The following is a 23261-nucleotide window of genomic DNA, read 5'->3' as shown; positions in this document are numbered from 1 at the left end:
CAACGATAGTATGATGAAAGTAATTGTACAAAGAGTGACACGGAAGTTAGCCGACTATCAATATCATTGATGTTTAAGATGTAATAAGATTGGGAAAATTGACCTTGTAGTAGGTCTTACATCACATCCGGAGTAGAAAAGTTTTTGGCCGCATAAAGGCCTAACTAAAAGTACCTACAGTACAAGATAGTTTCATAGAAAAATGCCACATAGGACATATACAGGAAAACGATCCCTTAAAACAAAGAAGGATAGTAAAGCATCTCCTACTGGTGATGGTCATCCCTCTGGTGAACTCTCAGTTCAGCCAGTTGACGTTCCATGTGAAGTAGGTGTCTTTCGTATACCCTCTGGCGTACTCGGAGTTGTATGACTTCGGCTCGTGTTTCAGCTAGCTCTTGTAGCAAGATCTTATGGCCTCTCTCAGATCTCTCTTGAGTGTGTTCAAGGTGATTGGTGCGGATGGTATGCATTCATGCATTAGCATCAACCTCTGTGATACGATGGAGAGTTGTTCTGCCCTGAATCTCGTTTCGGGCAACTTTGCGGACCAGGATTAGTAGAACTATGTCTGCTGATCTTCCTTTGCTTATGTTGTACAAGCTTCGGTCTCCATTGAATGGCATGGACTGATTCTACTCTTCGCTCCATGTCTCCAAGCATTCTACCCAAGGAGGCATCGGGCCATGAAAAGCCAGACGAGGGTTAAGATTTGGAATGGGAGCTACCAGGGGTAGGTTCTCAACTTCGGGCTCAGAGTTAACATCATCCGAAAGGTCTTCAGCATGGTGATCATTCAAAGGGATTGGATGATCATCCTCTAGTTCTTCTCCCAACCATCCAGCATTGCCTTCATTCGGAAGGTACGGGTTGCCGTGGGAATGGAGTCCAGCCATGTTATCTACGTGAGAATTAGGGTGAGGAAATAATTATTAGACGAACTAACTAGATAATTATTAAATAATCTTCATTAGTTACATCACTATTTGTAAAGTGCATACCAGTTATATGTAATCAAAACAACATAGGCCTTCGAATAAGTGACCTTAACTCCAAATTCACAAGGAACACGGGTAAAGCAAAAATTCACATATTCTAAGTCTATGACATCCTAGTTACATAGAACCTTAGTGTATCCACTTAGAAACTATCGACTTAGTAATGAAGATCCTTTTTAGTTCTCAAGTAAGTAATTATAGTAACACAAAATACTCCTATAGTATTTTAGACTTATGTTTTGTTCTAGTGTTCTCATTGTAGTAGTGTTTGTAAGTTTTTAGACTTGTTGCCATATCACAACCATTCTTGGGCATGTGCTAATCACTCCTCGGACTAGCATAGTTGATCAGGATATGCCACTCCCAGGACTAACCATACATCCACGATCTTACTTGTGATATTCAACAATTGTAATACTTTTGTTCTTGTCATTGTGACACAGATTTAAGTATGAATGTAGGTATGTATACTTAGTTAAATATTTTATTATTTAAAAGTATAACTCTTGGTCAGAGTATTTTTAATCCCATTGTATTTATAGTTAGTATATCTTTTATGGGTTGATATACTCAATTCACTATAAACAATGCTCTGATACCAATTTGACACACCCCAAAACCAAGAACGGCGAAAACGTTCTGGGGCGGAGGACTTCGTGTAAACTATCACAACAATGCAAAGAAGTAAACAAGCAACAACATCATCCATTGCATTAATAGTATAATTTTAAATACATGTGTGTTCTTTCATAGTATAAAACAACATAATGAATAATCAAAATAAAATACGAGTCTTGACTACTCTGTCTACAAAACCTGGTCATTGTACCTGTCTATTTGTGACATGTGAATACAAGTTATTTTGAAAGCGAGTATCAACAATAAAGCTGGTGAATTCATAAGTATTAATGTGTCTTTGATTTCTAAACTGTAAAGAAAGACTTGTAAATGTTTGAAGAAAAGTTTGTATCAATGAACATGTTTGTAAGTAATCGTAAACGCTTGAAAACCCTAGAAAATCCCATATTTCCTACTAGTATAAAAAGTAGTCTTCTACCAAGATCCAACTTTTTTGAAAGTAGACTTCTAGCAAGACCCGACTATTTTGAAAGTAGCCTTCTACCAAGACCCGAATGTTTTGAAAGTATGCATCATTGTAAAAGTGATGGTTTTTCCCCTGTATAATTATTATTATTATTTTAGACTATCGTCTACCTCATCGTTTATATATATGTGTCACAATATAAAGGTAATAAGGAAAATAGTCTATCTATATCAAATATATTATGCCTTGTCGTTCATGTGAATGTGTCACAAAGTAAAGGTGAGAAGGAAAATAATATAATCATTTAAGTATTATCCTTTGGTACTAGGATAATCACGGCAGAGTAACTTGCCGAATAGTATTAACCGTAGACATCCGTCGATGTGCATTTTCCCTCTGTAGCTAACAGCTGGGGGTAGAATGGTTAGTCCCGTATTTATATAATAGTATCTACTCATATAATATGTAATAGTATCTCATCATATAGTATGTAATCCTATCTCTTTCTATAGTGTGTAATAGTATCTATGTAATCATATCTCTTGTAGTTGTATGTCTCGTAATTGTATGTATTAGCATCTCTTCATATAGCATGTAATGTATTCGTATTTCTGTAATTGTAACTATTCATATAGTATGTAATGTATTAGTATAGGCTCATGAATGAACTGACTCTTGTGTGATTCCTTGTACTTGGAATAGTAAGTAGTATCTCCTAACTATACCTATTATAGTTACTAGTAATGTACGTATATAATCGAAGGTATACCTTTGCTACCCAAAGGTACTGAACTAACTGATAGAACTTTTATGACTATATAACAGTATAAAAAAAAGTTTTGTAAAACCTTTGAAAAGTTTAATAACTAAGAAATGGTGACTTGATATCAGTTTCTAAAATGATTTAAAAGAAGTTTGTTTGATAAGATAGTTTTATAAAGAGTTTTAACATGTAGAAATATTTGAGAAAGTCATTCGAAGTAATTTGTTTGGTAAAACAGCTAAAAGTGTAGTAAATCCATTTGTATGCTAGTTATTAATCACATGTGATTGATATAATAAGCTAACATGATTCAACTTGTATTCCCCCCCCCCCCCATAAAAGCATATATAAACATTTGCAAACATTTAAAAGGTTAATTAAGGGGTATGAACTCACCTGTAGTGAGTGGTTTGTCCGGAAGTGTTGGATAAGGTACTAGGTGTAAAGTGAAGACTTGAAAACAGACAATGATCATAGTTAACATATAATAAACATATATGTATCTAATTGGACACTTAACAACTAATTAATCAAGTTAAGACACCCTAGGTCATGGAAACACTTTGAATCAAGTACTATAGGTACCAAAGGGTTGCATATAAGGATTGTATGGCATGGCATTGGTGTTTATGGCCCAAGGACCACTCCTTATGGAGTTTACTGCCCTTGACCATTTCCCCATGAGTTTATGGCCGTAAACTCATGTTACTAAGTGCCAAATTGTGTTTTGAGGTCTTACAAGTCATGATTGAGCATCCGATGATCAAGTCCAAGCCTTAGGAAAGCATTAGGGGCACACTAACACTACCTTGTAGAGTTCACGGCCTAAGGACCACTTCCTTAGGTGTTCACGATAGTAAACTATTGTGGGGGCTTGTTTTGATTGTTTTTTAAGGTCTTAAACACATCTAGGAAGGATCAAGGTTGGCATCTAAGGCTTAGGAAGGAACTAGGGTCCATTTAGCCACCTTAAGAGGGGTTTACGGCCCAAGAATATCCTTGGCCGTAAAATCCTTTGTTCTTATGATTCTTGATGATTTTCAAGTGTTATTAATATAATTCTAAGCACACAAGAAGCTAGGGCAAGTGTACTTACAAGATAGAAGTTGGATTGGGTGTTTAAGGTCCAAGAACACTAGTATGTGTTCTTGGTGTTTTGAAGAACACTTGAAGATCTAGTTGAAAAGCAATAATGAATGGATGAAATGATGTATAAACACTAGTTGATAGGGTATAACAACAATTCAAGTTGAGAAAAACTTACGTTTTTGGAAGATCGGGCGAAGAACGGGATGATAGTTGAGAGAAAACGGGGAGTAAACATGAGGATGGAAGTGAGAAATGAGGAGTATGGGGAGTAAACTCATGCCTAAGGCATGAGTTCATGGCCACACAAGGGTTTACAGCCCAAACTCTAAAAGTTTGGCCGTGAACTCTTTATTATGGTGCACTGGGTGGGTTTGCTACTTCAAGACCCGAGACGGTACTTTTTTTCCTTCGTTCATTTGAAGAATAAATAATTATAACGCTCAAACGCACTTTTAAATTGGCTAAAAATTATGAAAAATGTAATTGAATTTTAATTGAAGTGATTTACTTTAGAGTTTGTACGAATGAAAATTCCAGGTTATCACATGATAGGCGATCGTAGTGGTGCCAAAGAGGATCGTAGTATAAAGTTTCGACACTAGTTATCAAAACACTTTCATAGTATGTACTCACTCATCGCGATACGATATGTAGAAGTGTTAACATCAAAGGGAAAACAGGAAGCACTAGAACCAGTTACAAAGAGTACATTGTCGAACACATTAAGAGTACATCATCGTATAACATACGTTTCTTTCAAATCGGCCAAACTTTTGTTCAGTAAAGAGTCTATTTCCATCATTTGTCATGAGTTGGCGTGGTCCTCACCATACTAAGTTCATTCATTTTATCGTCTTGATCGTCAAATTTTTGAAACCCTCGTCATTCGTAACGACAGTCCGACCTAGACCTCAGTTTTGTCTTTCGTATTCTAAACCTCTAAGTACTCGTGCGAAGAGTACTTTACCCTCTGAAACCTCATCGCCTTATACTCCGCAGACCTTCACGAACTACCACTTGTCCAACAAATCAAGTTCAAGCACAGAGGCTAAGGATGAATACAATCCACCTATCACTATTAAGTGTATACGTGAGGGTAGTATATAATAATGATTACACATATTTAGTATGTGTGTTTCTGCCCTATCTCTTGTTCCTTGGTTGGTTGTGGACCTGGGGCAGAGCCGCACATCTGAACGTCTTACTAATCTTAATTATATATGACTTGTACACACGAGATAATGATAAATGGACTAAGTATGAACCTTAGCATGAACATTAGGGCAAGGTTGCCCAGATCTACGAGTGAGTATTCTCCCAATCAGAGGAGTACAACCCTAGTTGTACTGCTAAGAGAACTAATTTTGGGATGAAATTCCATCTAACAGGGGGATGATGTGACAACCCGAATTTTTTTTGCTTTATACGTCCAGTCAAACGAGAGTCAGACACGTTCCTGCTATCTCTTAGCCTTGTTAAGGGACTGTCTGAGTGTTCTAAGCCTCATACATTCAAGGAAGGAGTGTTAGGATATAGGTGTTGAAGTTCATAACCATCAAACAAAGCCATAAACTCCATCATGTGGAGTTTACGGCCGTAAACATGGAGTTTACGACCATAAACTCAACCATCGCCGTAAACCCCTTCTATATATATGAGGGCACTTCATTTTCTTCATTCTTTTCCTTCCTTGGCCGAAAATATCTTCAAACTCTCTCCAGTATCATCAAGTGCTTCATCTAAATCCTCGAAAAATGTAAGTGTTCTTCCCTCTAGTTGTTGTTATCCTTCTTATTCATGTATCATCCTTTTGATTCATCCATGAAAACACCCCTTTTTGTCTAGATCTTCAAATCTTCATCTTTCACCAAGAACACCAAGAACACACACTTGTTCTTGGTGGCCGAAAACATCTTTTAAGGCTCCTAAATCATGAGTATTCCTTCCATACACTTGCTATCTAGTAGAATAATTATCCTTAATGCCTAGATCAAACGATTTGTGGATGATTCCCAGGAGTTTACGGTTATAAACTCCCTGGCCGTAAACTCCCTGGCCGTGAACCCATTAGGCCGTAAACTCCTCTTTGTGGTCATACACTCCATTTAGATGAATCACATGTGATTCTAGAACTTAGTCCAAGTCGCTAAGGGTGTTTCCTAGGATGTTAGTTGCTTTAAACACTATATTCATGCCAATATATGCCATTATATGTCATTAGGGCTCGTTTGTGTCTCGGGACTTCATTCTTGGAACTTTTCATCCTTACACGCATATTCGTTTGAATCACCCACATAAGGTGAGTTCATACCCCTATAATGAATCTTTTCAATTGTTTTAAATGCTTTTAGGGGGGGGGGGGGGGGAATACACCCCAGATATGTCTGACAGTATGTGATGATATGTTTATATGCTGAAATGATATGTTATATGTGATAGTGGTAGTAGGAGGGGAATAGTCCCCAAGTTCGGTTGTTAGCACCGAAGGGTAGTTCGGACACCCCAGATATGTCTGATAGTATGTTTATGTTATGATATATGTGATAGCAGCAGTAGGGGTGGATTAGTCCCCGAGGGCCGGTTTCTAGGACCGGCGGGTAGGTCAGCACCCCAGAATGGCTCGACATGGGTAGCTCGGCACCCCAGAATGGCTTGACACGGGTAGGTCGGCACCCTAGAATGGCCGTATCGGGTAGGTCGGGCACCCCAGAATTGCCCGACAGTATGTATGCTATGTGATTGTATGGTATGTGGCACGATGGGGGAACTCACTAAGCTTCGTGCTTGCAGTTTAGGCTATATTTGGAGGACTAGCTGAAAAGCTAGATGTTAGCTGAAAAGCTAGCTGATGGCTAAAAAGCTAGCTGTTAAATAAAAAGCTAGTTGTTAGCTGAAAAGCTAGCTGATAAAAATTAACGTTTGATAAAACTAGCTGAAATATATATAATTACATAAAAGGAAATGTAAGAATATGTGTTTCTATAATTAATTAAGGGGTGTATTTGGAAAATTTTAAAAAAGCTCCTAAAAAGCTAGTCGAAGTAGCTTTTTAACACGCTAGCTTATAAGCTACTTTTTGGCTTACCAAACACAACAACATATAAAAGCTCGAAAAATAAGCTAGCTTATCAGCTAGCTGTGGCGCGCCAAACACAACCTTACATTTTTGGTTTCAGTTACCTCTTCAGCGAAGGGGAAGGAGCTGGCGCGGTAGTGACACATCATACACACACTCTTTATTTTCCGCACTATGAGTTATTCTGGGATTGTACTCTGACATTATTATGTTTTTACGATTCGGTTTTCAGATACGAGACATGTTTTTATTAAATGATATGATCGGATGATATTTTGTTACAAATGTTTTGCAAATCACTTAATCAAAAATGAAATTTTTGGACGTGAAAATTGGGTCGTTACACCGTGGGCGTTGATATTCCAAAATTTTAATGGATTAAGTTGTTTTCTTTGATTCCAAGAGCTCCAAAGCTCAGATTTGGTTTATTCTATGGTCTAAATGGATAAAGTTTTCCAACTTTATCAATTAAGACTACCAAGGAGATTAAGATCTCCAACCCTAGTTCCAAATAAAGCCAAATACCACAATGTCTTAATCATTAAGCCCTTATTGTGAAAAAGTCCTTAGCCCAACGACTCCTAAAGGGTTTATAATACCAGATTCTATCATAAAGGTGGAAGTTTTATAGAAATGCATTTTTGAAAACATGTCTACGGTCCAGTTTAGGTAATAATAAGCTAAAAATGCACAAAAACTCATGCAATGATAAGAAATCGAACCAAAGTCTAGATCTACAACATATGATGATCTTGGGACTCATGAGACTCATAAAGTTGCCAACTTTATGAGTTCCTTCTTTTTAAACTTGCTTAAACATGAAGAACATGGGAAAATATTCTAGATCTAGCCACTTTAAGGCATAAAAGTTTAGCCTTTGACACTTACTAAGGTCTAAAAGCTATAAGAGATGCTGATGATGTTGATTCCTTACAAGTTCCACCAATGGAGCACCTTCTTCTCCTTATTCTTTTCCTCTCTAAACCACCAATGCTCAAAAAGGCTACAAATCACCATGTTAAGACTATGAAAGAGAAAATATGATCATTCTTTTATTAACTTAATGCATTAAGTTACAACTAACTATAACATACAATAATACAGAAAAGATGAAAATGCCCCTGAGGCAATAAAAAACAATAACAGTTGTAACTAACTTTGAATTCGGAAGCTATCAGACTCACTTGCGATCATTGTCGGAAGTCGTCAGACTTAGTAAGCCTAACAATTCCTTCTAGGAATCCTCAAGCAAACCTCTACATTGAGTGATATAAATCAACTAAAGTCAATGATTGAACTTATTAAGAAATTGTATTCAATATTCTCTGTTAGTATTGGATATTAATGCTCAATAAGATTACTATTCAACTATATTATAACACTACACGATATAATCCTCCACACTATGTGTAACAGCCCGGAATCGCAAGAGTAGAGTTAAAGGGCTGAAAGTGTAAGTTTTGGAGGGTGACTCGGCGAGTCCATGCATAGACTCGGCGAGTCAGGTCGCGACTATGGTCGCGTATCAAGTGGCCTACTCGGCGAGTCCAAAGATGGACTCGGCGAGTAGGTGCTGTGTGGAGAAAACCCTAAATTTCGGGGTTGAGCCCTATATAAAGATCATTATGCCCCTCCACAGCCTCCCCTATTCTCCCCTTGAGTCCCAGAAACCCTAATTTCGTGAAGAGCCCCATTGTTGAGCAAATTAGAGCTTGGAGAGGAGTTGGTTGAAGAAATATTGAAGGAGAAGTGGCTTGGATCAAAGGGCTTTGCTTGGATTCGAGTTTCATTGTTGTTGAGGCATCCTTTGGAGGTAATACTTTCGTTCTTGGGCTGTGTTCTCCTAGTTTCTCATTTTGGGGTTGTGTGGGTAGCTTAGTTGTGTGGCATCTTGATGTTTGGAGGATGGATCTGAGGTTGCTACCTCAGATCTGGAGTGGGGAAGATCTTAAGAGCATTAAAGCCCCTGTTCTTGTGTTGTTAATGGAGCTACCATGTCCCAAACCTTGGTTCTAAGGTGAATAAGGCCTAGATCTCTTTGGATTCACGTAAAGTTTGCCACTTTACGTGATGGATGGATTGTAGGAGGTTGGATCTATGTTTTGGATCAACTGCATGGCCTGAGATGCTTCTGTATGGATTCAGACCGGTGGTACTCGACGAGTCACATGGGTGGACTCGACGAGTTGCTTGAAGATGGCCTGGAACTCGACGAGTTGGAAGAACAACTTGGCGAGTAGGTTGAAGATAGTCTTGGACTCGGCGAGTCTTGTCGAGGAAGTCCCAATATTTCTGGTTGAGCCGAGGAATCGGTGAGTCAAGGGATGACTCGGTGAGTTGGGTGCGAGTGGACTCAGAGTTGTTGGACTCGACGAGTCTTGGGGCGACTCGGCGAGTTGGGTCGTTGATTGAGGGAAGTTCTGAGCATAAGGACTCGGCGAGTCATCGGGTTGAATCGGCGAGTAAGGTCAGTTAGGGGTTGACTTTGACTTGTCCAAGGTTGACCAGTTGTCTTCCAGGTGTATTTTGGTAATTAAGGGTATTTATTGAGTTGTAAGTTTTGATGTTCAGTGGAGGAGTTCATGTCAGAGTTCGGAGCAGCGGGATCTTATCCTTTCAGCCGGTAGTTTCGAGGTGAGTTATCCTGACTATATGAACAGGGTCTAAGGCACCAAGGCCGACCCTTTATTGGATTGAAATTCGGATATGGTTATTATGTTATTGTTTGATGTGTCTGCATCCTGGTAGCTAGGATGGTGCATGCTAGGAGACCTTGTTAAGGTCAGTTTCCCGATATATATAAAGTGATGCTATGCTAGTGACTGGTTAGGTCGGTAACCTGGGTAGGGTAATGATATGCTATGTGATCTGTTTGTTCGGTTTGTTGGCTATGATTGTTATATGATTGTATGTTTTGTGCACATGGTTGTTTGGACTGGAGATGGGTTGAGGCGGGTCCTGCTTTGTGCTGTAGGCCAAGATACCCAGGGTGGACCGGTTATTCCGAAGGCCCAGCAAGCGGTCCGGATAGGCTGTAGGCCCCACGAGGGCGGACCAGACGTGCCGAGGCTCGGAGAGTGGACCAGGCCGACTGAAGGCCCGACACGGGCGGACCAGTCACACTGTAGACTCAGAGAGTGGACCAGGTGGGTTGAAGGCTCGATGCGGGCGGACCAACCCCACTGTAGACTTGAAGGACATGACTAGACCTGGAGGATGGATCCGATGGAGTGAAGGCCTGATATGGCGGACCAGTCACACAGTAGACCCGATATGTATGGCTGTTCTATGTTCTGTTATGTTATTTGTGTTTTATATGTTATGGGCCGGAAGGCAATATGTTTTGGACCGGAAGGTCGCAGCCTGGAAGGGCGTATAAGTGGTTGGTATTTTGGGGGTATCTCACTAAGCTTTCGGGCTTACAGTTGTGGTTTAATGTTTTTCAGGTTCTTCAGGAGACCGTGGCAAGGCGAAGGCACGATCGTACCGCTCCTCATGATTTTGTAGCAAAGTGATTCTGGGGATACTCTAAATGAATTGTATTGAAAACCTTTTTGTAAACAATTTAATGAAAATCGGGTGGTTTTTGAAAAATTTAAATTGGTTGTATTTTTCGGATGTTACAAGTTGGTATCAGAGCCTTGGTTTGAGTGAATTGGAGGAACACTTGTGTGACTCCAGTCTCAAATCGAGGAGGGTTTTCAAAAGAGAATTTAAAATGGTTTTCAAAGTAAGTAAAGGAGGACGCGGAGGTACGATCAGCCGGAGCCAGTAAGTAACCCCAAAGTACCATACATGACAATTGTTTTATTGAGTTTTGATAGTACAGCATGCTAGAGTTAGGCTAGGGATCTTCAGGATTTCTTGATGAGTTGCCTGATTTATGATGCCTGCTAGCCTAGGGTTCCTTGTGAGAGATTTCTAGTGTTCCTCTAGTTGTGAGGATGGAGCGTTGTTATGTATGTCGCTAGGGTGTTGTGGGAGTACTTCATACAAATATGGGTAGGTGTGGAAGGTAGTATGGGCCCGTACTTTCGAAAGCACGGACCCATACGCGTATCAGGGAAACCATGACCTCTAGGGTTGGGATGAGAGCTGGTTCCTGGGATGGTGGAATATGTCTGAGATTTTGGTGTTTTATTTTCAGTCTGGAGATTTCAGGGCACGCTGGGAGTGGATCCAGGTCAGGATCAGGAGAAGGAGAGGGAGTTCCGGGTGGGTCTGTACAGCCCGAGGTTGTCAATCAGATGAGTACGCGCGAGTTGGATGCGAGGATTCGTGAGATCTTGCACGACGAGGTTGTTGCATTGTTTCGGGCTGAGCTGCCGGAGTTGTTTGGGTTGATCAAGACCGCCATGGTGGAGTATTTTGATGAGCGCTATGCGGCTCTCACGGAGATGGCTGCCGCGGCGGCTACAACAGCTGTAGCAGCGGCAGGGGGAGGAGCTAGTAGAGGTTTTCAGTATCAGGACTTCGATAATACGAAGCCTCCCACTTTTGATGGAGTTCAGGATCCGATCGTTGCTATGAGATGGTTATCAGATGTGGAGGGATGTTTCTTCACGTGTTCATGCCCTGCTGATCAGAGGGTGAGGTGTGCTCTGAACCTGTTAAGGCTCGGGGCAAAGGATTGGTGGAGATTGACCACAGGTTCGTACTCGGATGCGCAGAGGGCTATGATTTCATGGGATCGGTTCAGAGAGATGTTCAGCACTCGTTATGTTCCGCAGGTCGAGAGGGAGAGGTTGGCTCAGGAGTTCTTAGAGCTGAAACAGGATTCGGAATCGGTGACGGAAATCACCAGGATGTTTACTGAGCGGGCGATGTTTTGCCCTGAGTTCGCTTCGGAGCAGGCTCAGATGTCCCGATATCTGAGTATGCTAAAGAGAGACATCAGACAGTTTGTGTCTGCGCAGAGGTGCGAGACTTTGTTGGAGTTGCAGGAGGCCGCCAGGCGGCGTGAGTTAGAGATTGAGTTGCAGATGCGTGAGCTGAGGCAAGCTCCGGTTCAGTCGCAGCCGGCGACGAAACGGTCTAAGACCGTTGATTCCAGGATGGGAGATCAGGGTAGCTACGTCTGTGGAAAGTGTGGAAGGGGTCACGACGGAGTTTTTCGGTCCGGTGGAGCATGCCGCAAGTGCGGAAAGGAGTGACACTATGCGAGGGATTGTCGGAAGTCAGTGCCGGTTCGGGATTTGAGGATATGCTATCATTGTCATCAGGTTGGACATTTGAAGGTCAACTGTCCACGGCTTGCTGCAGGACCGGTGCAGGCTCCAGCACCGGCTACGTTGAGGATCACAGGTGGAGGTCAGGGTGGAGCGGAGCCCCCAAGGGCTTAGGGTCGTGTTTTTCAGCTTGCTGCTGCGGTTATGTTTCTTTCTGTTGTTTTTGATCATTTATGAGTATTATGGAGTATTGTTATCTGCTAGTTTCGTTGGTTGGTTATGGAATTGCGTTTCGGGTTTTCGTGTGGTATCCGTTGTTCCTTGAGGGTTTGGCGAGTTGTGATCGAGATTTCGTTTTGGTATCCTTTGTTCCCTGAAGGATCGATATGGTTATGGATTAGTACTTCGAGCTATCGTTGATTATCTTTGTGAGGATTGGTGGCGGATGCGGCGTTGGTTTGAAGGCCGGGTAGACTCTGCAGTCTGAGGAATGGATATTTGAAGATTGGGTTCCTTTCGAGCGGGTTGTTCAGTGTGGAAACATGATTTTTATGAAAGTTGTTAGCGCGGGTGAGAAACATTTTGCGTGTAAGTGTTGATTTTATGCAAGGTTGCTTTGGGAGATCGGTGATGGCGACCGGTGATTAATTGTCAGTGTCTTAAGTGGGGGAGAATTGGAAATTCTCTGGATGAACGTTGGGCCTGAGAGGTTGTTTAGCTGCTTGGGGAATTCAGCGGTATTTCTATCAGCCGAGAGCAGGCCCGTACGGGTGAGTAACAGGCGTGCGGGGCGGAATACAGACCTAGAGCAATTGATTGTGGAAGGCATGGGAGTAGGCTGGGATCGAGTATGTATGATGGAGATAGAGTTCGGAACCCCTAGAGGGCTAGAACGGTATGCACGGGAGGATTTCCTGAAGGGATAGTTCGGAATGATGAATGCTAGTTGAGCGGTCCGGATAGACTGAAGGCCGGTAGGCGTACCAGTCAGGCCGAAGGCTCGGAGGACGGTCCGGTCAGATTGGCTGAAGGTTCTAAGAGTGGTCCAGATTGATTGAAGGCCTGGGGAGGTGGTCCAGTCATGCTGAAGACTCTGCGAGTACTGTTGGATCGGTTCGAGGTTATGGGTTGCGTATGTTGCAGTGTGATTACATTGGGAGGTCTGGCCCCGGGTAGCGATCATGAGCAGTGAAGGTAGTGCATGGGCTTGAGAGTCCCTGCGATGAGAGTCAGAGTAGTGGTGATGCATGGATGTCGGGTACGCTTTAAAGAGGTAATGTAGCGTGGGATGAGCACCATAGTGCCTGTCATGGTGACAGGGCGGACGAGTGGTTTCCTTGGTAAGGAAAGAGGGAGGAATGAAATTCTTAAAGGGAGTGCGAATTCACGGAAGTGAAAGCGGCAGTGTAGAGTTATGATTGGAGTGGTCCGTCGATGGTCTTTGAGTAGCGTGTTGCGGCGGTAGAATAAAAGCTCATTCGACTTGATATGTTTGCTCAGGGCGCGGAGGGAATTCCACAGGCGTAGAGCCAGGGAGAGAGTCTTGGGCTCTCAGTGAGATTCTGATCAGGGTTTTGGGTATGTATTAGCGGTTCATCCTGGAAGGATGTTTGAGGATATCATCAGTGTATCGGGTTTTCCAAACCTGAGGGTGCTAGAGCTAGATCAGCATGTGTGTGTGATTGCGAGAGGAGAACTCGGGGGAGTTGCTCCGGAATGGAAGAATGGGTCTTTCTGTCGTCATGGAATGGATAGAGTGGGATTCGGATCGGGGATCCGATGGTTCATGGTTTTCTAGCCACATGAGTCAAGTGAAAGATGAGAATTGGAGCAGTAAGGCATCATGGGTAATTCTCGGTTGTTGAGTGCGGTTATCAGAGGGTACATCTGGTGCCCGGGTTAAGTAGGTGGTTGGGACACCGTATGAAAGGAGAAAGTGAACTTCTGGTTTCTATGGTTGTGCCTTGAGGGACTGGGTTCGGTCAAGGTCAGGCGGCGCGTCGTGGGAAGTAAATTGAAGATGAGATGTCGTAGGCTTCGAGGACGAAGCCTAATTTAAGTGGGGGAGAATTGTAACAGCCCGGAATCGCAAGAGTAGAGTTAAAGGGATGAAAGTGTAAGTTTCGGAGGGTGACTCGGCGAGTCCATGCATAGACTCGGCGAGTCAGGTCGCGACTATGGTCGTGTATCAAGTGGCCTACTCGGCGAGTCCAAAGATGGACTCGGCGAGTAGGTGCTGTGTGGAGAAAACCCTAAATTTCGGGGTTGAGCCCTATATAAAGATCATTATGCCCCTCCACAGCCTCCCCTATTCTCCCCTTGAGTCCCAGAAACCCTAATTTCGTGAAGAGCCCCATTGTTGAGCAAATTAGAGCTTGGAGAGGAGTTGGTTGAAGAAATATTGAAGGAGAAGTGGCTTGGATCAAAGGGCTTTGCTTGGATTCGAGTTTCATTACTGTTGAGGCATCCTTTGGAGGTAATACTTTCGTTCTTGGGCTGTGTTCTCCTAGTTTCTCATTTTGGGGTTGTGTGGGTAGCTTAGTTGTGTGGCATCTTGATGTTTGGAGGATGGATCTGAGGTTGCTACCTCAGATCTGGAGTGGGGAAGATCTTAAGAGCATTAAAGCCCCTGTTCTTGAGTTGTTAATGGAGCTACCATGTCCCAAACCTTGGTTCTAAGGTGAATAAGGCCTAGATCTCTTTAGATTCATGTAAAGTTTGCCACTTTACGTGATGGATGGATTGTAGGAGGTTGGATCTATGTTTTGGATCAATTGCATGGCCTGAGATGCTTCTGTATGGATTCAGACCGGTGGTACTCGACGAGTCACATGGGTGGACTCGACGAGTTGCTTGAAGATGGCCTGGAACTCGACGAGTTGGAAGAACAACTCGGCGAGTAGGTTGAAGATAGTCTTGGACTCGGTGAGTCTGTTCTTGGACTCGGCGAGTCTTGTCGAGGAAGTCCCAATATTTCTGGTTGAGCCGAGGAATCGGTGAGTCAAGGGATGACTCGGTGAGTTGGGTGTGAGTGGACTCAGAGTTGTTGGACTTGACGAGTCTTGGGGCGACTCGGCGAGTTGGGTCGTTGATTGAGGGAAGTTCTGAGCATAAGGACTCGGCGAGTCATCGGGTTGACTCGGCGAGTAGGGTCAGTCAGGGGTTGACTTTGACTTGTCCAAGGTTGACCAGTTGTCTTCCAGGGGTATTTTGGTAATTAAGGGTATTTATTGAGTTGTATGTTTTGATGTTCAGTGGAGGAGTTCGTGTCAGATTTCAGAGCAGCGGGATCTTATCCTTTCAGCCGGCAGTTTCGAGGTGAGTTATCCTCACTATATCAATAGGGTCTAAGGCACCAAGGCCAGCCCTTTATTGGATTGAAATTTGGATATGGTTATTATGTTATTGTTTGATGTGTCTGCATCCTGGTAGCTAGGATGGTGCATGCTAGGAGACCTTGTTAAGGTCAGTTTCCCGATATATATAAAGTGATGCTATGCTAGTGACCGGTTAGGTCGGTAACCTGGGTAGGGTAATGATATGCTATGTGATCTGTTTGTTCGATTTGTTGGCTATGACTGTTATATGATTGTATGTTTTGTGCACATGGTTGTTTGGACTGGAGATGGGTTGAGGCGGGTCCTGCTTTGTGCTGTAGGCCAAGATACCCAGGGCGGACCGGTTATTCCGAAGGCCCAATGAGCGGTCCGGATAGGTTGTAGGCCCCACGAGGGCGGACCAGACGTGCCGAGGCTCGGAGAGTGGACCAGGCCGACTGAAGGCTCGATACGGGCGGACCAGTCACACTGTAGACTCAGAGAGTGGACCAGGTGGGTTGAAGGCCCGATGCGGGCGGACCAACCCCACTGTAGACTCGAAGGACATGACTAGACCTGGAGGATGGATCCGATGGACTGAAGGCCCGATATGGCGGACCAGTCACACAGTAGACCCAATATGCATGGCTGTTCTATGTTCTGTTATGTTATGTGTGTTTTATATGTTATGGGCCGGAAGACAATATGTTTTGGACCGGAAGGTCGCAGCCTGGAAGGGCGTATAAGTGGTTGGTATTTTGGGGGTATCTCACTAAGCTTTCGGGCTTACAGTTGTGGTTTAATGTTTTTCAGGTTCTTCAGGAGACCGTGGCAACACGAAGGCGCGATCGTAGCGCTCCTCATGATTTTGTAGCAAAGTGATTCTGGGGATACTCTAAATGAATTGTATTGAAAACCTTTTTGTAAACAATTTAATGAAAATCGGGTGGTTTTTGAAAAATTTAAATTGGTTGTATTTTTCGGATGTTATACTATGCAACAATGTTGATGTCGATTAATGCAACATTAATACATTAATTTGAAAAAAGGGACTTCATAACAACATTGAGATTCCCTACAATGGAATATTATAAAGATCCTTTATAAGGACAAAATCTAAGATAAACTCTTGATGTTTAATTACTCCATATAAGTTATTACTTTAAGTGACTTTAGAAGGAAATTTCAATAGTATATCTAGTATTGTTTGTTTGGAATTGTAAACGAGTGGAGGGCGCATCAAACCAAGTATATAAAAGGTATAATAATCCTTTAATGTTTTAGAGATCAAATTAATGAAACCCTCAAATAAAGATCATTTTTGTTAAAATAATTTTTTAGAACCTTAGTCAAGAAAAATGCAAACCACGGAGACCAATTTTGCAATTTTCTATAAAAGTTTTAAACTTGTATTGTCTATATATATATATATATATATATATATATATATATATATATCGGTGTTGTGAAAATCTCGATTAGGTCCCGATTAAATCTTAGGCGCTACTTGACCGATTAGAGGGTGCCTAACGATTAATATCTGCACACACAATGATTGAAACAATAGAACCCGAGGAAAATTGAACACTTTGAAAAAGTTATATCTCAATAGAAACTATTTGAGGTATGATTAATGTTGTATTTATCATATTAACCTATTTTGTTATTATATTAGTGGTATTTACTAACTTTTATATGATATTAGTCATATTTAATTATTTAAAATCTAAGAAATTAACAATTAATGGTCCCCGATTAATCTCCGCCTAACTGATTAATTCATTAACTCCCAATCCACCGATTAGATAACGTCGAACGATTTTTACAACCTTGATATATATATATATATATATATATATATATATATATATATATATATATATATATATATATATATGTATATATATATATATATACATATATATATATATATATATATATATATATATATATATATATATATATATATATATATATATATATATATATATATATACACACACATTCAACATAAAAATTCTAGTGGCTAACATCAATATTTTAAAAATCATTTTTTAGTTGAACCTGGTGACCGATTTCCGATTTAACCGGTTCGACCGCTGGTTCCAATGGTTCGACCATCTGTTCAACCAAAAAAAAATCCTACGGTGATGTGTGTCGGCCTTTGAGTCATTTACATTACAAAAATGTTTTCAATTTGCTTTGCAAATGAGTTGTTCTTTTAGCAGATTAAGGAAAACCCAAATATACAAGTCCAATAAACCGGTCCAAACATTTTTTTGCCGGTTTCATCACATCAGTTCAACCTGGTTTTTTAAGAAATTATCTAATTTGATCCAACTTAAAGATTTGACTTAAAATTGATCGTTGTTGAACCGGTGTAATTTAGTTTATAAAACATTGATTAACATATAATAAACAAGGGTTCAAGCATTATCATGCATGCAGTCTACTATTTTGATCATTAGTCAAACATCTAAAATCGGTCAACAGCATATGAAACTGAATAATAATACATTATACATAGTCTGAAGGTTTCATAATAACTAATAATGATCAAATAAATAAATTCAAGAATTATATGCAAAATATGAAAAAGATATTTCTCAACATAATTCCATCCTTATATAAACCAAATTTTTATTAATCTAACAGGATGAATTCCGTTTTTTAAATATGATATTCTTATAAAAAAAAAATATTAAAAAAATAACTACATATATTAAGAAAATCAAATATTTTGATAAGAAGTACGATTTAAATGGAAACATATTATTTCTTACATGTTACTTTTTTCTAAACACAACAAACTATAAAAATTTACAATCTTTTATAAACAGATAGACTGTAGGTCCCACTAGCAACACCTAGTAACAAACTTCCTTTCCTTGCTTGCCCTTTTCTTCACTTCCATTCCCCTACTCCCAACCTACTTCTCCTTCATATTTCTTCTTTCTTTCCTCCAATGGCGATTTCTGCTTAATTCCTAATCCTGTAACCAGAAACTACTTCTGTTTCCTGCAATATAACCCCCACAAAATTTCCAAAATCGGACACACAAAATGCTGGTGAATTCAGATATGTACGAAGGAAGTGCTTGTTATGATCCTACTCTCATCGATCATCAAGAGGACCATGTCCACAACTTCAATCAACCCAATTTCTCCTCCATTGAAGCATCAACGGATTATCAGCTCATCAACATGGACATGGAACACCAAAATCAAATCATCCATGACCTCAACTGGACAACTCATTCTCATGATCAAATTCAAATCGGAAACGATAACAATTGTTTCCCAAACATGCCTTTAATCACTCCCAACCCAACCCCACCTGATCTCCTTAACCTTTTCCAGTTACCCAGATGCTCAAACTCATCAATCTCGTTTTCAAACCCGACCCACATGGATCAAAACTCGTATGATCCTTTACTTCCATTAAACCTACCTCCACAACCTCCGTTCTTCAGAGAATTGCTTCATTCTTTGCCAAACGGGTATAATTTGACAGGCGGTGGGTCGATATTTGGGGATATGGATATGGAGAGAGAAGGTGTAAGAGGAGACCTTCATCAGTTGTATCATGAAGGAGATGGGATTTTGAAATTCAATGGAGAAATTAGTGGAATCGTTGGAAAAGGAAGAGATGTTAAAGATACTAAACATTTTGCTACAGAAAAGCACAGAAGACAACAATTGAACGACAAATTTGATGCTCTGAAGAACTTAGTCCCAAATCCCACCAAGGTATACATTACCCTTTCATACTTTTGCTCAATTTTGATAACAGCTTCATCTAATTCGTTTTGATTATGCAAAATACAACAAATACTACTTTCAATTTGAAATGTTCGAGTTTAATTGAACATTACAGTAAAATCGACTGAATACAGAGATTAATTTCGCTTTTAAGTTCTGACTGATTTTGGTTGATGATGAACACAAAAGGCGGATCGAGCATCTGTAGTAGGAGACGCAATCGAATACATCAACGAGCTCAAAAGAACAGTGGAAGAACTGACGATTTTGGTAGAGAGAAAGAGATGCAATCGAGGAAGGATGAAAAAACACAAAGCCGAAGATGATTCGACATTAGATGTTGAGAGCATCAGTACAAGGCCAAATGGTGGTGGAGATCACGATCAACAAGCGTATAATGGTAATTCGACTTCCACATTGAGGAGTTCATGGCTTCAAAGAAAATCGAAGAACACGGAAGTTGATGTTCGAATCATTGATGATGAAGTTACAATCAAATTAGTCCAACAAAAGAAGATTAATTGCTTGTTGTTCGTTTCCAAAGTTCTTGATGAACTTCAATTGGATCTTCATCATGTCGCCGGTGGACTCATCGGCGATTTCTACAGTTACCTATTCAATACAAAGGTACAACTGTTTAAGCAATAGTTATGCATTAACGGGTTGTACGTTACAACTCATCAAATTCTTGGAAAAAAAGGCAATCTTTTTATATAAGCTAAATCCAAAAAATAACAAACATATTTTTATATGTTTATTTATTATAAGCATTTTACTCTTATTTTTATTACTCCAACATTATATTTTATATTTTTTGTGTTATGTTATTGTATTTTATAAAGCTTACCAAATTGCAGCATTATATTTTATTTCTTTTTTATCTGAACATTTTATTTTGTCGTAAATTGCAAAATTGATCTTTTTGATATCATAAAACGTAAAAACTACACTTTAAGTCCATTTTATCATTCCAGTCTAGAAAAAATAATTTTTATGCAGATTTAGTCCCTTGAGTTAACTGTCGTCTAAAAAAAGACTGAAACTATATTTTTTTAGAAAATTATCAGAAAAGTCATAATATTTTCAGAAAAGTTTCACTTCAGTTCTAAAATTATTTTTTTTGAACAGAAAAGTCCCGATTATTTGATTTTACACGATAATATATCATTTTCTGTTAAAAAAAATTACTTTTTGTTAACTTTAGCCAAAATAAAATAATCGGGCCTTTCCGTTCAAATTTTTTTTTAGACAAATGAAATTTTTCCGAAAATATTAGGACATTTCTGACAATTTCCGATATCTTTTCGGAAACCACACAGACCAAATCTGCATGAAAGTTTTAATTTGGACTGACCATGAAACTGGACTCGAAATGTATTTTTGGGATACAATAGGGGTCAATTTTGTAATTTACACTATTTTGAAAAACTAACACTATATCAATAAAAAATTCCTTTGAATCCAAATGATATTGTTATAATTTGATAAAATTTTCATTATACAATGAAGTAGAATGGTATAATAAATAAAAGGATAAAGGAATTTATATTGTTTTTTTTTTTTTATATATTTAACTTTTTCTATTATTTAAAAATAAGAAATTCCAAAAAAAATTGTTTGAATTCAGATTTGTGAAGGGTCTTCCGTTTATGCAAGTGCAATAGCAAATAAGCTAATTGAGGTGGTGGATAGACACTATGCAAGTATCGCATCAACTACGGGCTATTAGGTAAGAAAATCCACAATGTACAACTAATAATACACGACGTACAACATCTAATACATAATGTACAATCGTAAAGTACTCTTCTGAAGTATACAGAAAGTGCTGGGTACTATATACATAAGGTATCGTACAACTAACTAACTATGAAGGTACAACATGTTATGCATAATGTACGACCCACTAAAATGTGTTTTAAGTTTCTTGAATTGGGCATACAAAGTATGCAAGTTTTTGTACCTGTGGATTTGTTTACTTTTCGTTAAAGTTGCATATGAATATGTATTTGTTTGGGTATATTTGCTTAAAACCTGATATTATAAATATTTTGATTACATTTCTTGAATAAAATTTTAATAATAATTGTGGAAGTTTTACGATTATAATCTTAACTACTATAAAATTTATGAATATACAAGAATAGCACTAAATTGTTCAAGAGTAATTGAATAATAAGTGTACTTGTAATTTTCTTCATTAATTTTTTTTTTTTTTTTTAAATGGGTTTTGTTAATATGACCTTATTTTTATTGCAGTGACAAAAAATGATCTTGGCGTTGAGGAGGAGAGTTCTGGAATAGCATAAGTGGACGGAAGTTTTAGATGACTTGGGATTTTAGATTAATTAGTTAACACAACACACTACAAGCAGCTTTTTACTAATTAATTATTAGAAATATATAATTATTTGCGGTTCAAAAAATATATATATTAGAAATAAAGGTAGGGGCAGTTTGGACAACAACCAAGTTTTTATTATTTGGATCATATTATGATATTTGCTTATTAATTTTAATAGGTAATGTCATGACAACAAAAGATATATAATTTAATATTTTGAATACCTATCTTTTAATTAGTGTATTTGATAAGGTAATTTATTTTTTTTTAAACGTTTTTATAACACCTATAGTTTATTTCGATCGCGTAACTCTATCATATTGTATACTACTATGGTGGAAATGTCAAAGTCAAACAAACCGGAATGAATAAATTCAACTATATTGAATGGCCCAATGGAACACAGGTACGATTTGATAGCCGTTTATTAGTTAAAATATACTATATTAAATACAATTATACGATAAGTAACTAGAAAAGAAAACTACTGCACAGTTTTAGTTTTTTTTTTTTTTTTTTTTTTTTTTTTAAACGGAAAACCAAACTATTTACCAAAATTGTTAAGATCAGAATTTATATATAATCGTTTTCGGGTTTGTACGATCGGAATACTAAGATCCCACCGAAATGTTGTAGGGAAATTTAGGGTTTGTGGTGAAGATCTGGATACCAATTTGGACCGTGATATCATTTTCAAACTGATATTTCTACCTTATGTCTGGGTTACAAGAAATTCAGTCTATGATAATCCAAGTGAACACTTACGATTCTAGGCACAGAGATTGTAAGCCAATTTGCTAGAGGATTCTGTGAAAGTATGATGAAAAACGAGAGCTTAAAATCGTAACCATCTTCTGAAGAGGAAAAATTGTTTATATATTAAATGAGATTAGGGTTTCATTAGGGTTGGGTCGTCATTAGTTGCTTTGGAAGCAAGTCATGATAATCCATATTTAATGAGGATTTAGGCTTACCAAAACTAACGAGTTTCATTAGTTTTACCATAATCACCTTCAAGAAATTTAATTTTTCCACTATGTTCCCATATGTAAAATTCGGTGAAATGTGGGTAAGAAGACTGGGTCAATTAGTAAATAGGTTAAAAAAATTGAAATATGGATTAAATTGTCAATTTTCTAAAAGTGGTATGAATAATCAAACTCTTGTGAATCCATATAAACCTGATCAACAACCACTCAAGGAATCTCAACTTCTTTCAAACCTTCATTTGTCTTCGAATTTTTGTTTTCTTCCTCCTTATCACTATCATCTATTTGAATATCATGTATTTCCACAAAATCCATATCACAAACTTTCGAAGTTGAGAGTTGATCAGTGTCAATTTTTACCAATAATTCTTCACATTTTTCTTTCCCTTTAAAAGAAGTTGCAACATTTATTACAGACAATTGAGAACAATCTACATCCTCTAAATCACTAATTTCACTAATATTATCAGAATTATCTTCAATATCAGCAAAATTAAATTGAGAATTAGATGTAGAATTCTTAGTCTTTTTCAAAATTCGAATTTTTTCTGATTTAGTTAAGATCTCATTCACAATTTTTACTAAATCATCAGCATCAAGATAATCTTCAACTTTTGCAATTCCATATCTATACCTATCATCTGGAACTTTGTTAAAATCAGCTATTTCTTTTTCACAATCATATGAAATACTATCTACCTTAGCTCTGTC

General features: G+C 39.0%; 1 protein-coding gene across 1 annotated transcript; it reads left to right on the top strand.

Annotated features, from left to right (window-relative positions):
* Nucleotides 1–18328: 18328 nt before the first annotated feature.
* Nucleotides 18329–21773, top strand: LOC145040700 (transcription factor bHLH10-like). The gene is made up of 4 exons (XM_078988611.1): nt 18329–19205; nt 19407–19844; nt 20845–20946; nt 21477–21773. Exons 1-3 carry the CDS (start codon nt 18519–18521, stop codon nt 20944–20946), a joined length of 1227 nt encoding a protein of 408 aa, XP_078844737.1. The 5' UTR covers nt 18329–18518; the 3' UTR covers nt 21477–21773.
* Nucleotides 21774–23261: the final 1488 nt, after the last annotated feature.

The sequence above is a fragment of the Lactuca saligna genome, chromosome 1 (genome assembly GCF_052625555.1).
Source record: "Lactuca saligna cultivar CGN05327 chromosome 1, ASM5262555v1, whole genome shotgun sequence".
Taxonomy (NCBI): domain Eukaryota; kingdom Viridiplantae; phylum Streptophyta; class Magnoliopsida; order Asterales; family Asteraceae; genus Lactuca; species Lactuca saligna.
This window is presented reverse-complemented; position numbering and strand designations above follow the sequence as displayed.

Bases quoted from the DNA above. Each gene is read 5' to 3' on its own strand.
- LOC145040700 (XM_078988611.1), top strand. From the start codon at position 18,519: ATGCTGGTGAATTCAGATATGTACGAAGGAAGTGCTTGTTATGATCCT. The intron at 19,206-19,406 runs GTATACATTACC...TGAACACAAAAG, and splicing joins TAGTCCCAAATCCCACCAAG to GCGGATCGAGCATCTGTAGT. The intron at 19,845-20,844 runs GTACAACTGTTT...GTTTGAATTCAG, and splicing joins GTTACCTATTCAATACAAAG to ATTTGTGAAGGGTCTTCCGT.